The sequence below is a fragment of the Crocodylus siamensis genome, chromosome 1, assembly GCF_052110815.1.
Source record: "Crocodylus siamensis isolate JL-2025a chromosome 1, ASM5211081v1, whole genome shotgun sequence".
NCBI classification, from domain to species: Eukaryota; Metazoa; Chordata; order Crocodylia; family Crocodylidae; genus Crocodylus; species Crocodylus siamensis.
Window position 1 is genome coordinate 99,800,872 of NC_143395.1, and position 16,819 is coordinate 99,817,690.

General features: G+C 39.1%; 1 protein-coding gene across 1 annotated transcript; it reads left to right on the forward strand.

Annotated features, from left to right (window-relative positions):
• Nucleotides 1-1,773: 1,773 nt before the first annotated feature.
• On the forward strand, nt 1,774-11,533 carry GJA1 (gap junction protein alpha 1). The gene is made up of 2 exons (XM_090038717.1): nt 1,774-2,009; nt 8,420-11,533. Exon 2 carries the CDS (start codon nt 8,436-8,438, stop codon nt 9,579-9,581), a length of 1,146 nt encoding a protein of 381 aa, XP_089894843.1. The 5' UTR covers nt 1,774-2,009; nt 8,420-8,435; the 3' UTR covers nt 9,582-11,533.
• The last annotated feature ends 5,286 nt before the right edge of the window (nt 11,534-16,819 follow it).

Here is a 16,819-nt window from a genome sequence, read left to right on the forward strand (position 1 = left end):
GTTCAGAGGCGAGATAGGATGGTGCTAACCACACATGAGTCTACAAATAGCCTTTCCTGAGAATGAGGACCCAAAAGACCTTCATAAAGCCAAGCTGTGGAGCATCAAAGTAGAATGGTCCCAAGGAGCTGTCCAACCACTGGGAGCTGCTGGAGCATCTGCTAAGCCATCCTAAGCAATGTCCAATGCACAGGACAATGGAGCACTGAAAGACAACACATAGAAAACTACAAAAATCAGGTCTTAAATATGGTGTCCACAATGGTCTAGTTTACCAGGTTGTATTCAGAGTGTCACTTGCAAATCAAGGGAAGAGATTCTTTTGCTCTATTCAGCACTGGTGAGGCCTCACTTGGAGTACTGTGTCCAGTCTTGGGTCCCAAGCTTCAAGAAGGATATGGGCAGTTTTGAAAAAGTCCAGTGGAAGGCAACAGAAATGATCAGGGGTCTCAGGGGAGACAAGACTTATGAAGACAGGCTGAAAGAATGAGGGATATTGGACTGGAGAAAAGAAAACTGATGGAGGATTTAATAATGTTCTTCAAATACCTGAAAGGTGATTATAGGGAGGATGGAGATAGGCTTTTCTCTGTGGCTGTAGGGGACATGACTAGGAGCAACAGCCTCAAGCTGCAACAGGGCAAATTTAGGTTTGAGATTAGGAGGAACTGTCTGACAATGAGATTGGTCAGATGCTGGAACAGGCTACCTAGAAAAGCTGTGGAGCCTCCATCCTTGGAAACTTTCAAAAGCAGGTTGACACTTGGCTGGAATGGGTAAGACATGGATAAACCTGCCTTGAGCAGAGAGCTGGACTAGATTACCTTCGAGGTCCTTTTCAGCCTTACTTTCCTATGACCCTTGTTAGACTTTTTCTCTGGGGAACGTCCATGCTTGGAAAGGAAAAAGAAGAAAAATCATCCATGTTTTACCAAGAAAAAATTACTGAAAGGAAGTTTTAATCATGGTTAGATTGCGGCAAAGGCCAAGTTATCTTCTATGCAGTTAGGTCAGATTTTCAAGAATACTGTAATTGAAATACTGTGACTGATTAGTGCTACTCGCTATTTTAGATCAATTGCCCTGCTTTGTCTTACACATTTAACTGAAGTTTCCTGTGAAGAGTTTCCTGAAATGTAGTTTGGCTGCTCTACTTAGATTCTTCCTCCCTCCCCCCCAAAAAATAATGATGGCTATCTTCTAAGTAAATGCTTGTGCTGAACAAACATCCTGTTACCACACATAAATACACTGTTACCTTCTGGTGTTCACCTAAAGGACACGAAAGCCAGTAAACTAAAGAAATAAATGAAAAGCTGAGAGGACTTATTTATTTTGGAAGCCATGGTGTATCCACTTCTAATGTAATGAGTCCCATTCAGCATTCAGGATAATGACGGGAGTAAAGTAGTCTGTTCCCAAACCAGATTCTGGCAGATTGGCTGTGCTTATGCATTGGTTTCTCTATTGTCCCTTTTCTTGATGCCTGCATTCCTAAAGAGCGTCTTTGATTTTACACAGTGAGCTAAGCTGCTCAGGTAACCCTGAGTCTCTTTCTGGATAAATTATCACTCAAGTGCCCTTAGTGTATGTTCAGGTTCTCTAAACAATGCCTTTCAACTGTTCATTATAACAGCAACAGTAGACTTTGATGTACTCTGTTTCCTTTTTTTACATACTGTTTTCTTCTGTGATTCCTCCTCCCCTTTTCTCCTCCTGTTCCACTTAGCTGTCCCTCCTATGCTTGTCCCTCCTTCTCTCCTCCTCCTTTCAGTCAGTGGCTTGAAAACTTGTTAAAAGCTCTCCCAGTGTTCCAAGTTAGAAAAAACTTTTTTACGAGGTATCAGCACTTTTCTTTCATTAGTGGGGAAGGAAGGATGAAAAATACAAACCAGCAGTAGACTTTTAAAGTTTAAATAGACAAGTCTGAGAGTCTGAACTTCTCTTCCATTTTACGTTTACCCTCCAAAGAGGCACTTGTTCGCCTGCTTCACTGCTGATCAGCAAGGGTAAGTTGGAAAGTTTTAACTTTTTTTTTTAAAGTATACTTTTTTTCCAGGAACCTTTTACTGCTTTTACTTATGTCTAGAGTATTTGAAACACAGTTGGAAAAACTGTGCTAAGTGTTTCTAAAGTTACTCAGTTAAAAGTTCTGGGGAGTTTTTTGCTTTGTTACATTTACACTACTTTTAAATCATTTTTCTAAATATTTTTAATGATCGTTTTTTAACCTAATTCTACGGCAGGTTAACTGTGGCAATACTTCACCTTCAGAGTTGGTTTCTGTGGTTGGTTGCTTGATTTAAGCAAAAAAAAAATACAATTATCTTATTAAAATTAGCTTAAGGAAAAAGTAGAGGTGTGCTTCTGTGTATGGAAATCCTCCTGATCTACTGAAAAAGCCTTAGAAGTTAGTAACAGCAAATCCCTTGCATGAGTGTTTCCCATCCATCCCATACACTTTTTTGCTTTCATATGTAAATTTTGATTGATGCTTAATAGTTTGTGCAAAACATGGTTCTTAATTAGGTGCTTTGTTAAAATACTGCTGCTACTAATCCAGTGACTTTCACGTGGCTGCGCTGATCTCCCCCTCTCCCCCCTGCCCCCACTCCTGCCTCCTTCTTTAAAATAGATGTGATAAAATCCAGACATGTGCTAAGGATTTTTAAGCCAGTTTGTATATAGTTGCTTTGTATTAGCAACTCCAGTTAAGGATTGTAGAGGAGCCATGTAGCACATAGGCATGTCTCACCATGCTGGCATTGCCTGTGAAGGTATTGAGTGGGTGGGTGTTAGCAGATGTTTTCTAGGAAGGACTCTCAGTGAATAGTTACAGCATATATCACAAATTAAATTGTCTATACTTTGCTCTGAAACTTATAAGATAGCACTGGAAAGGAATTCCTGAGCAGCATCTTCTAGAGAACTGACTTTTGTCTGAAGACACTGGAGTGATTAATTCCTTATTGGTATTGCTGCCTGGGTGTTTGCCAGTAATCAAAGAGAAAAACTTTGAGGATGGAGATAGAGAGGGGAAGTGAGAACCACATCACAAGTGTACTTTGTTGGAGTAACACATCTGATTGTAATCTAAAATGTTTTGTGCCCAACTGGCATTTCTCCTCCTTCTGTCCTAATACAACAGAATAGCCCTGTAAAGTCAGAACATTTTCCTAAGAGAATGTTCTCTTAGACTGTTGTAAGTGTGTTTAATTAAAATCAACCAAAACAACAACACAGGTCAACTTGCAGCTTTGATTTGTCTGTGTGTGTACGTGAACGTGTGTGTGTTGGAAGAGCTGGGGCTTGCCTGGATCTTTCACCCTGCCATCTTAACATCTGGACAGCACACTGCACTGCAGAATTTCCAAAGTCTCCAGACTTTGAAATGTTTACTGAAGTGTTTCCCTCAAAAGCCCTCAAAGCTAAACAGTGGCACTGATCTGTGATATCTAACAGGCATACCAATGGGAGAGTGATGAGCAACAGGCTGAGTTCAAAAGGGGAAAGGGAAGGATGCAATGGATTTGATTTGTAGCAAATATGCACATCCACACAAACACATACATAGATGCACCTCCGAGTGTAAAAGTCTCCCAAGTCTCAGTTAAAACTAGCCTGAAAGATAAACTGTGCCTCAAACTGAAATTAAACAAGGGTCAGTTTATGTAAACATACTGTTGTGCATTTAAGGAAGTCTCTGCCCAGCTAGTGTTTCTTGTGAAAGAAGTAATATTGCTAACCCCTTTCCCTCACCTACTCCATAAGTCTAGGGTGGTAGCTTAGCATGGTTGATTCATGTTTCTACTGCTTTTATTTTGTGGGCTTCTATATTGTGAAACATATTAACTTTGAATTCATCACAAATATAAGTTGGCATCACTTCCATTGATTCATCCGGTTAAAACATGGATGATTTGGGCCAGAAGAGTAAAAAGGTTTATCAACTGTCTGCCTGACACATACAAGTGGAATTTTTAAGGAAACTCTTGTGGTCTTGTATTTGGTTGTCTTGGACAGATTCATAGAGTTAGATGAGGCAAGGGGAGAATGCGTCAGAGGAAGAGGAGGTGGTAAAAAGGTCCATCAGTTGATGATCACCAGGGAGTACCATAAGCCCATAAAAGAAAACAAAAATAGCAGCTGTGAGGGTTACATTCTGATCATTATGCAACCATCAGGGGTCCCCTCCCTGTCCCCTGGAGGAAATTTACTACCAACTAAATGCATTTGCAGAATTCCAAAAGGGCTGTACCTTTCCAGGGGAATGTAAGAATAACATTTCACTGACATTTGTGATATTTGATATGTTTAACGTTCCTGGTCCACAGCAACTCAAGTCCCATGTCTTCGGCACCTCAGCTGCTTTCCCTGAGACTTTGGCTACACTTGGGAAATTATTTCTAGGTACATTTTAAGCACAGGCTTTTGTTGGCATTTATGGGTGAACCCAAGCTCTTGGCCCGCTTCCTAAGTGCTCTTTCAGCTGCACAGACCCACACACTTACCACACACCAGCCCTGATGCCTCTTCCGATCACTACCATGTGACCTACTGACACTGCAGTCAGACCTGGGCACTTAACCACAGTACTGAGCCTGCACTATATCTCCTGGAAAATCTGAACCATATGACATGATGAATGCCTTCCATAAAAAACAGTTCTAGAATTTCTAAATTGTGGCTTATAGATCAAATTTCTTTTATATGTGGTCATCCAAGACTCAGGCAGATGAATGCTGTCATTTTTCCTTCTTCTCTACAGCATATTCTTTCTGTCTGTACCCAACCACAATAGTATTTATGAAAAATCTGTCTATGAAGCTGTTCTACAGGTCACATTTTTTGTTAGTGCACCTCAAAAACCATATATAATGACATAAACTAGTCATCAGTAAGAAATGAGGCTACTTACATTTTTAAAAATAGGAGCAATTACTGACAGGGCATGCCTATCTATTGATCCTTGTGTTATGATTTAATAATATCCTCATAATGGAATTATTCTAAGAAATCTACATCTTAAAAAACAAAGAAATATTAGACCAAAGGCGATCTTTCAGTTTTAGAACTGTTCACTGCAGAAAAAATTAAAATTATCATTTAAAACCGTAATGAGTGAGACTTTTTTATTATTTAGCAAATAAATGCAGCAACAGGTTAATTTAAATGTTCTTTCAAAGCATCGAGCGTAAACGAGTTAGATCCAATCAATGAATTATTTTACAATGAACTAAAATACTGAGTTTCATAAAACAGTAGAGTCTACTTAAGGAAAAGAATAAAATATTTGTGCCACTACAAGGTTATCTGATTAACAGCACAATGTTATGAATTGATGTGGGTTTTTTATCACTGGCAAATGTGAGTGCATAACTGATCTCTTTAAAAAAAGTTTGCTTTACAGAACTATGTATGAGTAATTCAAGCAAGGAATGCTTCCTCTTGGAGTTTATATTGCCAGAGAATATAATGGACTTAGTTCTGCATGCTGAAACAAATTGAAAAATAGGTGCTAAATTCTGAATACATTGCAGGTGTGGAACTAGCTAGGTCAAAATTTAACTATGTCATCCCCTATTAATAATCCAGAGTGCAGTGTAATTAAAAAGTAAACAACATGTAACTGCTTAGAAATAACACCTCCCTTGTTTTTTAATCATACTTTCAATCTGAAATAACATTTACACTGTAAAGAAATCCACTGACCTTGAGGAAAGTCTGCTAATTCGGTATTTTCAAATCATCAGAAAGTTGGCTAATAACACCACGAATCTATTACTTAGAAAAACACCTGTTTCTGTCTATTTTCATGGATAGGCTAGGCAAAAATGAGTTTTCCTTTTAAATGAATTTCACATATTATACAGTGCAAAAGACTGATCTCCATTTCAACAAATCATAGCTTGAAAAGAAACTTTGTCTTCATGTAGCAGAACTTGCCAGGTTTTATGATCCCCAAATTTCCGGCAGGAGCTATAATTGTTTTTCAGAGACTTCTAAATTAATGCATGTGATTTCTTTTCTATTAAACTGAAACATGAAGGGCAACATTCTCTCCCTGGAACAAATTAAATGGAAAGCCAAAGAGGAATATGACCTACAATCTCCCTTATTGGGGTATGGCTTTTAGTTTTAAAATCCAAAAGAGAACTGATCCTTCAAACTTTTCATTGGGACTATTTCCATGTAAAGGACTAATAATCAAAGGAAGGGTCTCAGAGCTAGTACAGGCAGACTTCCACTTGTTACATGTAACTTGATGAAGTAGATAGAATAACCGGGGGGAAATTCTCAAGGGTTCAAGAGTAAAAAAGAGCAACAACTTGCAGCAACCAAACCTGGCCTTGCTTGCCTTCTCTTCCACCCCAGGCCTGTTCCCTATAATGAACAGAAGGAGATGCTAGTTCATTCATTTAGCAGCAGTTTCTATGGTTAAGGTTTCAAAACTATTTCCATCATCAGCCTTCATTTTCATTGACTCATAACTTTCCAGAACTTCTGAGGCTGAAATTTCCTATTTTTTGTCCAATTGGTATTTTTCCTTTGATTATGGCATGTGCCTAGTCTTCACTGAGGAGTGCATGGGGAAGAAACTGGTTGGAAGTTAACAAATTTATGCAAATTTGAAAATGGTTTAGTTAGCCTGCATAGTACGGCTAACTGTATCACACAGTTCAATCTTTAAATGGGGGCTGCACACTAATTTCGTTTGGATGCACAATTTTACATACAATACCCATTCATTAATTGGTTGGTAAAGATCCAGTCTGTCTTAGGGTTGATCTGGGTAATTAATATGTCTCCTGTGAGATCTTCCAGAATTAGGATTAACTGTTGTTCATAAACTTGCATGGACAGCTCACTTCATTAGATGCTATGAAAGAACATTTATCAGTGAACTGTTGCTCACAAAAGTTTATGCATCCCTGATTCAGTTAGTCTGTAAAGTGTACCTCTCCCTTGCCTTTTGCCTTCAGATTAATATAGCTAACTACCTCTTTCTGCTCATGGACAGAACTAGGATTGCTACCTACAGCAATATTCACATTCAAGCATCAATTGGCCAAAAGCTTATTGTATTTTTTACCTTTATCAAGGCTCAAGGAGGCACAGTTGAATATTTCATTATATGTTAAGGTGTAAGTTAAGGTGCATGTTAAATTGCCCTGGCTCTCTGGCTTAGGAGTTTGCCTGCTGGGTACAAAGCCAGAAGGCTACAAGTTGAAGCCTGAGTGTGGGCCCAGAGCCCCCCTGGACTGGGGCATGCAATAAAATATTTATCTTTTTTAATATTTATCTGTATTTCCAGATATGCTCTATAATTAACATGTATTCCAGAAATGCATGCTTTCATATCAAATTGACAGATACTCTTCAAACTAAATTTACTTTACAGGAGCTATTTATAAGATGGACAAGGTTTGTTTCACCTGTTGCTTTATTTCCCCTTTCTCTGCCCAAACCAAATTTAGGAATTTATACTTGAAAAACTACACATATATAGAAAACTGCAACCATGCAAAGTAAGGAGGCCACAGATAAGTTAGGAAATACACATTACTCCAATATGGCAACTTTAGCCTGGCCGCCTTCTAAACATTTACTATTTTCTGCTCCTATTTTCTGTTAAATATAGACCAGATAATACTATATATGGCCTCTGTCCTGCAACATGTCTATATTTATGACATGAATTTTAATGTTGCATTATTATGCCTTTTACATGGGGTAATACTTTTCCTTTTTTTTTCCTTAGAGCATGAGTGTTGTGTTTGAAAATAATCCAGACTGTTAGGCCAACAGTTTAGAAATCCATAGATTACTCAGTCAGTGACAATGCAAACTTCTCCACCATACTTCAGTTCTGATCTAGACCATGCAGGCTTTGCTCCTGTACAGAGATTGTCAAAAAGAATGCCAATAAAACCCAAATTTGATTGCAATTTTTGTCTGGCAGAACTCTTGAAAACTAGAACAAAACCAAAAAGCTCATTGTCCATTGGGCACTGAACAACAATGCAATATTGAATTTATACTGGATTACTTTAAATAGATGCATACAAATGGAGGAGAAATACCTTATGGTCAGATAGAGAATATAAATCCCAATAACTTTACTTACATTTCTGGAGAAATTTACATCACCAAAGGATCTGGCTCCATATTTTGTACCTATTGACTTTTAATGATTTATGTTTGATAGCTGCACAGTGGAACTACTGTGATGAACTTCTCCCTTGGCCATTTATCCATTTCTTGACTAACGTGCATGAAGTAAAGCAATGTCATGTTATAGCAGCTTATACACAATGAAACACTGAGTTGAGACTCTAAAGATTAGCATTATAAATTTGTGCTAATGTGTTCATTTAACACTGGTCTAATTATTATTTGTTTGTTTGTGTGTTTTTAGCAAGCATCCAGTGAAGATGGGTGACTGGAGTGCCCTAGGAAAACTTCTTGACAAAGTTCAAGCCTATTCTACCGCAGGAGGGAAAGTATGGCTCTCTGTCCTCTTCATTTTCCGAATCTTGTTGCTGGGGACAGCAGTTGAATCTGCCTGGGGAGATGAGCAGTCTGCTTTTCGGTGTAACACTCAGCAACCCGGTTGTGAAAATGTCTGCTATGACAAGTCCTTTCCCATCTCCCATGTCCGCTTCTGGGTTCTGCAGATAATATTTGTGTCTGTGCCTACCCTCTTGTATCTGGCACATGTATTCTATGTGATGCGGAAAGAAGAGAAACTAAGCAAGAGAGAAGAAGAGCTTAAGGTTGTCCAAAATGATGGTGGGAATGTGGAAATGCACCTAAAACAAATAGAAATTAAGAAATTCAAGTATGGGATTGAAGAGCATGGCAAAGTTAAAATGCGTGGGGGACTGCTCCGTACTTATGTCATAAGCATCCTCTTTAAATCTGTCTTTGAAGTGGCCTTCTTGCTGATACAATGGTATGTCTATGGGTTTAGCCTGAATGCCATTTACACTTGTGAGCGAGATCCATGCCCCCACAGAGTAGACTGCTTCCTTTCCCGTCCAACTGAGAAAACCATCTTCATTATCTTCATGCTGGTAGTGTCTTTAGTATCACTTGCCTTGAACATCATTGAGCTTTTCTATGTATTCTTCAAGGGCGTCAAGGATCGTGTGAAAGCAAAACCTGACCCTTACTCTCCCACCAGTGCCATGAGTCCCTCCAAGGAGTGTGGATCCCCGAAATATGCATATTTCAATGGCTGTTCCTCACCAACTGCTCCCTTGTCGCCCATGTCTCCCCCAGGGTACAAGCTTGTTACTGGAGAAAGGAATAATTCTTCCTGTCGTAACTACAACAAGCAGGCCAGTGAACAAAACTGGGCAAATTACAGTGCAGAGCAGAATAGGATGGGACAGGCTGGCAGCACCATCTCCAACTCTCATGCCCAGCCCTTTGACTTCCCTGATGATCATCAGGACACTAAAAAACTGGCATCTGGGCATGAGCTGCAGCCTCTCACCACTGTGGACCAAAGGCCACCTAGCAGAGCCAGCAGCAGAGCCAGTAGCAGGCCTAGACCTGATGATCTGGAGATCTAAGCTTCTTAGCTGCAGTACTTCTCAACTATGAAATGATATGCATTGGAAGATGCATGCAGTATTCATTTTGTTCCAGTGGAGGTGGTACTTAACAAGTCTCAGCCAGGAGATTTTAACAAACATAAAAAAAACTTTCAAAATACTTGCTGTTTTCTGGGGAAGTGGGGTTGGTGTGGGGTGGTACAGTACCTTAGTATTTAAAGTAGCTGATTTAAAGAATTTAAATGCTTAAAAAAGACAAAAAAAAAAGTAAAGAAGTGGTAGCCAATACTAAGGTAGGATTTTTTGTTATTTCCCCCCCACCCCCAAAACAGCTGTAAATATCTGTGTGTGCGTGTGTGTATGCGTTTGTGTGTATAACATGTTTATTTCTAAAGAGTCTTCTGTTATACTAACACAAGTTGGTATCATGTTTGTTGGGATGAAATGCTGCCTGAAGATGAAAACATTTTTTCCTGTTGAACAAATGTAAGACCCGGGATTGTCTTGGGATCATTTCCCTGTCAAGAACATTCCATTATTAAAATTTGCACTTGGTAGGTTAACTTCTCGGTATGGCTGTCTAGGTGTTTTGAAGAGACTCATGCAAGGATAATCTACATTCTTTGAAACAATCAATTAAGATTTCAAACAGGCCCACCAAAAATCCTTTGGTCAGATGCTTCTCAATCCTTCAGACAGGTAGATTTTGTTGCGTGATGAGACTGGATGTTCTTCATATCCACATACATATTCCAATAGCATCATCCACATTCTGCTTCCTACAGGAATATTCACATTCTGCTACTCACATACAGTGCATTTAGTACCATGAGGAAATAAACAAACAAACCAGCTTACTGCCACTTGCAGATTTAAGAGTTGAAGTCAGATAATCAGATCACTTGTGGTTAACTCTATCACACACTGTGTATTTGGGGTGTCTTTGCCTTATGTATGTGGGAGAGCTTAGGGTGGTACACACATATATGATGTACACTTGCAAGCATACATTGAGAAACATACACAGAGGACACACTTACAGTTTTCCAATTTTTTCATGAAACTTGTGAAGGTATGGGCCACTATGGTGTTTACATTATCTATTTCTAGCAGTGCAAGAAAGCACATCAGAGGGTTTTTTGTTGTTGTTCCGTATCATATTTTTCATGTATCTTCTGATGGATACTATTATTTTGTTAAATATGGATAACATTTTTTTTAAAGAGTTAGGTCCTGGCCATCTTGCTCTGAAAAAATTCCCACTGAAACTTAATGGGAGTTTTTCTTGAACAATGACTGTAGGATCAAATCCAAAAAGTAGCAAAGATGCTCTTGCTGGCATGAATAACTTTCCTTTGTAGAAATTAGGAATGGAAAAGACCGTTAGGTCATCTAGCTGATCTCCCTGATATGTAATAATTGATGCTTGAATTATAGAAGTTGTAGTACTGTAAGCAAGCTTTAGTCTTTAATGTGAGAAAATTAGAAAATGCTTTGAGCTCAATTAATTATAAAATATGCCTACATTAATTTTGCAGTAACTGGTATTTTTATTTAACTACATGTCCATGTTTACTCAATTATAGTATTACAGTCCAATCCAGTTTTGACAGTTAAATCTTTCTGGATGGCTTCAGCATTTTCCATGTTTGCACTTAGATTATGTTTGGAATGCAAGTGAAGCTGAAAGGGTTTTTCAAGAATACAATATTAACTAATTTATTTGAAAGGTATGCTAAAGAAATCTACCCGTTTCTTCAGCCACATTGCCTCTTATTTCAACACAGGTCCATCAAGGAAATACATATCTTGGTTTCATTTTACAACAGAACAGATTAATGGTTTCATATAATACAGTACTTTAATTTGTTTGACATTCCATGTTAAATTACTGTCATGCATGCAGCCATAGTCCATCAGATCATGTTGTCTGGAGAGCAGTAGTCAATAAAGTTTTAATTTAGTATAAATCTGTTCCAATTGTCTTTTACTACAGTGTGTGTCTATTTGTCTCAATATCATGATGGCTCCCCTACTGCAATATTCATGGTTTCACCAATGGCATTTCATACTTTTTTACATTGGTTTACATAACTTATATCCAAGTTTGCTTTGAACTGGAAGTCCACATGCAACAACCCCAGGACCAGATCTAGTACCATTTCTGAATCTGAATGAATAGACTCAGTAGGGTCACTACTGAATATATAGTTAACTGTCTTCAAATTATTAATAGGAAGATGATAGTGATGTGTCAAATCATATCCTTGAAATAGTACTAAAGTGGTACTAATTGCTCAGACATTACAACAATATATCTGTACTTGACCTCAGTGAAATTCAGTTTCTGGGAAATTCTGACCCTAGATATTCAAAGACAATTTTGTCAACTCCAATGGAATGAAAATTTCACTCTTTGTCTAGTATCTCACTTCCTGGGTCTTAAGCACTTAGGCAAAATCTTACTATGCTTAATTTTCTGATATTGCCAGGGAATATTTAAATACAAAGAAGCTTGCCAATTTTTCCTTAGGATTTAAAAGTAAAGACATAATTATCATGTCATCATCATAGTTCTGGTAGCTTTCCATCTTAAAATGACTCAAAACAAATTTTGAGGTCAAACTCTATTTGGCTAGATCCTTGACAATGATGCTATGTTTGGGAAATGTATGTGTCTGGTATGCAGCTGTGAAACTACAGCTGTTTATGATACTTCACAAGCGCTGATGTTATGAGGATGTGAATGGCAACTTTTGCGGAAGGGTCAAGAGAAGACAAGACTTGTAACAAATGGGTATATCATGAATGCTGGACTCCTTGGTACAGCTATCCGACCTGAACTGGCTGTCTCTTCCTGGTTCCATTTCCTGATAGATCATAACATACCATCCTACTTCAGTTTCAAGCCTCTTACAGTTTTTCAGACATACACAGGAGCCGTAATGCTCGGAACTGTTTGATGTGACGGTGGGCCACTTCTTTACAGAGAAAATTGTTATCCCACCCAATGCCTTGATTTTTTTAATACTGTGTAACTGGCCTTTTGATAGACTCAGCAGCGAGGCTGAATACAATGTTCCTACCTTGACATAGTTCTAAGTAGCTTTCTTCCCACTTTCTGCACCTTTTCTTCTAAATGGACTGTGCAGCAGTCCATAATGTCTGTGTACAGTTTTACTTTAAAAATCAATCTTTCAGGAGAGTATGTGGAGGACAACTAGAAGTTGCACCTACTTCTGAGATATTGCTGGCTCAGAAAGTTCCCAGAGAATAGCCAGAGCTTAACTGACAGATGCTGCAGCCACCAAAATTAATGTTTGCGATGTAATAGCTATGCGCTTGATCTTTTCAAACATTTAAACTTGTCAAAAAATTCAAAATCAACCCCAAAGCAGAAAAAAATATTTTAAACCAATAAATATCAAGTGATAGTAATTCAAAGGCAAGAATGAAAAAAGAATAAAGTTGAATTCATCTTTTTGTTTGATACATATTTTAAGTATATAAATTATATAGCAAAAATACTCCATCCTTCCATACTCAGATTGTACCACTTTAAATTGCTGTTATGTATAGTACGTTGAACCTAGCAGTTCATACCTGTTTGATAATATTATGTCAATGAAATCTTCTATAATTAAAATAAAAAATGATAAAGACCTGATAATATATCCAAAACTAGAACGAAATGGGAGTACACTCACTGTGAGCAATGCAGCTTTTGAAAGCATTAAGTTCAAAGTGAATACTCATCATCCTGTTTCCATATTAGGATTTCTACAGCACTTCTAGGTGTCCCACAGTGTTTCTGTCCCATTCTCATATCATCACCATAGTACTATTTCTCACAGAATTGCTAGGCTCTTTTATATGTTTTTAATAACGTTTAAATTGGATTAGGGTTGAGGCTGTGAAGTCCTGATTTGGAAATGGATCTAAGACTGAAGTTTCTCCAGTTTTGGTGGTCCACCGTTAAGTTCTGATTCAGCCTGTCACAGAGTTGGACCATATTTGAACTTCTTGAAAGTACTGTCTTCTGATTCAGGCCCATTTCTTGTTTTAACCCTTTTCACAGTTCCTTAATTATTCATCCATTGCTCCAATTTTCAATGTTTAAATTAAACTGTTAGGGAAGAGGATTCACCCACAGTTCTCTTCCCTGGATATTGCTAGACCATGTCTGATAGGGCTAGTTTTTATTCTTAACTAAGACAATGAGTCTGATGACCAATTCTTCGGAACATGACAGGTTGTAACAGGTGATGGAGTTACATAACAGTTCCCTAGGGGAAGTTTCCCCACAAATTTCCCTTAAGGAGGTCTACCTCTCCTCTCAAATGCTACTTAGCTCAGGCACTTAACAGTCAAATCCATCAGAGGCCATAGGGTGGCTGTACTTTGCTTCCAGTGGCACAGAGTTGGAGTAGATATTCCCACAGGGAATATCTAGAAGCATGGAGTTATAGCTGGGCGAGCATCACCCTGAAGCTCTCTCACCACTGGCTGTGATTTTAATCATGTGGTGCTGTTCCAGGCTCCTGGAATTAGATAGAGGTGAGCTCTACATAGGAAGGTGCTCAAAGCAGGTGACTTCAAAGTGAGTTGTGCACTTCATACTGAATCATTTACAGCACTGAGCAGCTTTGCACTAGGATTGGTCCAACCAAACCTGTGAATTATGCTACGACTTCCTGGCCTCTTCATTGGTACCTTCTCTGTCAGAGATCTGGATATTTATATACAAACATGGCACACTTTTGTAAAAAAAAAAGTCACTTATTCTTACCCCATAGCACTGCAGCCAAGGGACCAGGCTGGAATCCAGGCTGGAATTAACTGGTGGAAGTAATTTGGGTGAGAAGCAGAGTGCCGCTGCAGGAACAGGTATTCTTGGGAATGCTACAGGGAGTATAGTACACAGAGCTGTAATGGGCCACTACTTAGCATGGTGCAAGAGCAGCAGCTGCAGGTTTACTGTGGCAGGGAGAGGGGAGATGTCACCTCCTTATTTGCTATTGACATGTTGAACAGCTATTTGAACACTGATTTTCAGCAGCAAAATAAGGAGGCAATATTTTCCCTTGCAACCCCCAGCCACTGCTTTGCCCTCTCTGCTGCTAAAATTGGAGCTGCTGAAGCAAAGGTGCAGAGTGGTATGGTTGTGGGGCTGAGGATGGGAGAGTGAGGCAACTTTCCAGCTCTCCTACCCCCCTGCAGCACCTGCCATCCATACATATGGTAACATAATCAATGGATTGATGTAAACAGCCTGTGTGGCTGAAAACCCCAACATCAGGGAAAAAGATAGATAGATAGATAGATCTATATATATGGGCTCATTTGCCACATAAAGGTAAACACGTACAAATGTAATTAATGTATTTATAGGAACCTTGGGTCAAATATGGGTAGCAGACACAGAGTTCTACCAGGATCAATGCAGTCCTGCAGAATTTGAGGAGGTACAGCTGAGCACTTGTTAACTGCATTGACTGCAGTTTAAGGGAGAGAGGAGCGTAGTATCCTTCTTTATCCCTTTTTGCCTTGGTGGAAGAAGAGCAAAGGCATGGCTCGGCCTACTCATTTCCTCTCCTTACCCTTCTTTTAGAACAGCATTCACATTCCAGACAACTGAGCAGCAATCCCACACCGCTGAGTTCAGGCTCCACAGTTCTTCTGATTAGTTCTTATGTGGGCTGTACAAGGGTGAGGAGGCTCTTTCCACACTCCCCCCTTCCCCTTCCCACACTTTTCCTCCCCACATAGCACAGCTGTATAAGGGGAATATTAAATAAATGAGTCTGAGGGAACAATCATTCTAAATGATAAAAGGCTCAAGCTCCTGTGATCATGGAACGTGCAGATTAGAGCTCATTAGCCACACTGGCCTCACTTATATGTGTACAGCAAAGTAAATTGGGAAAAACAACATGGAAAATATCTTAAGGGATTATATAAAAACCTCTAGATACCTTAGGATCTTAAAACCACCAGCCCCTGCTGAAACAAGCACTTTCGGTCTCAGCTTCTGCTGAGTCATAAAGTTTGCTGCTTTTGAAGACTCTGAAGTAGCTTGGCTCGAAACTGCGGCCCTTTTGGAATTGCACAAACCAACAGTTTTAAGAAAAAACAATACCAACAGCATTTTCTATACCATTTGAAATGTCATGTAGTTCTTTGGAGGGTACATACTTCCACACATACTCACAGCAATAGGACCTCTTCCAAACTCAGGGTCAGCCTGCATGATGAATTTTCCTAGCTTTTGTCCATATATCATAATGCCAGCATTACTTCAATGGTTTTTGTTACCAATAGTTTAAAATGTTTTCAAGCGCTTGGCATTTATTGATGTGTCATGTATGTGGGAGTCTTGTCTGAGATCTAAATATTAAGTCAACAACCAGGCCATCGTCTGTTTTTTATAGGGTAAAAATATATTGCCCACGCCAGGATCCTTAGCTGATGTAAACTGGCTTAATGAATGAGGTTTTGTTGATTAAAATTAGCTGACTATCTGCCACAGGATTTACTTGATAATCAGAATTATGAATGAAAGGGGGCTTTATAAAGTTGGAACTGCATGGTATATTCCTTTCTTTTTCTCTGTCCATGTAGGTATATGACCTTCCCCTAACTCTTTCTTTGCCTAAGGGCCAGTCTCTCCTGATTTTGTTACTTTAATGTTGCTGTAGTAGTGCAGACCTGCAGTGTAGAGGTAACCTCTGCTGGAGTAAAATGAGGCTAGCATTAATATGATTTGCTCCAGGGTGGTGTATCTGAATTAGCATCTAGAGGTGCTGTAACTGATGCCCATGTCTCTCATCTAGACAAGCTCTAAATCTAATGTGTGAAATGGAGCACAATCTATGAACCCAAACCTGTAAACTTATCTGCCCAATTGGATCTGCAGAGAGTCCCTTTGCAGCTGATGGGGCTTTGGGTGGGCTTCAGGATATTGCATGTTTTTTTTTCCTTACTTTCCTAATGGAATTTACATTGAACACAATAGAGTCTGCCATTCCTGTGCACCAAGGCAAGGGCCTAACCTATGAATTCTACGGATCTCTTGAGAGTTAGTGGGGTCTAGGAAAACTCCTTCACAATCTCTGTATATCCACAGCAGCTACTGACTCTCATCAAGGTCCATGGGGTTTGTGCTGTCATGACTCCTACCCTGGCTATGTCATACAAATCATGTCTTGATGACTTGGGGTATTCAGAATGCTGAGATGAAGACAAGATGGACAATG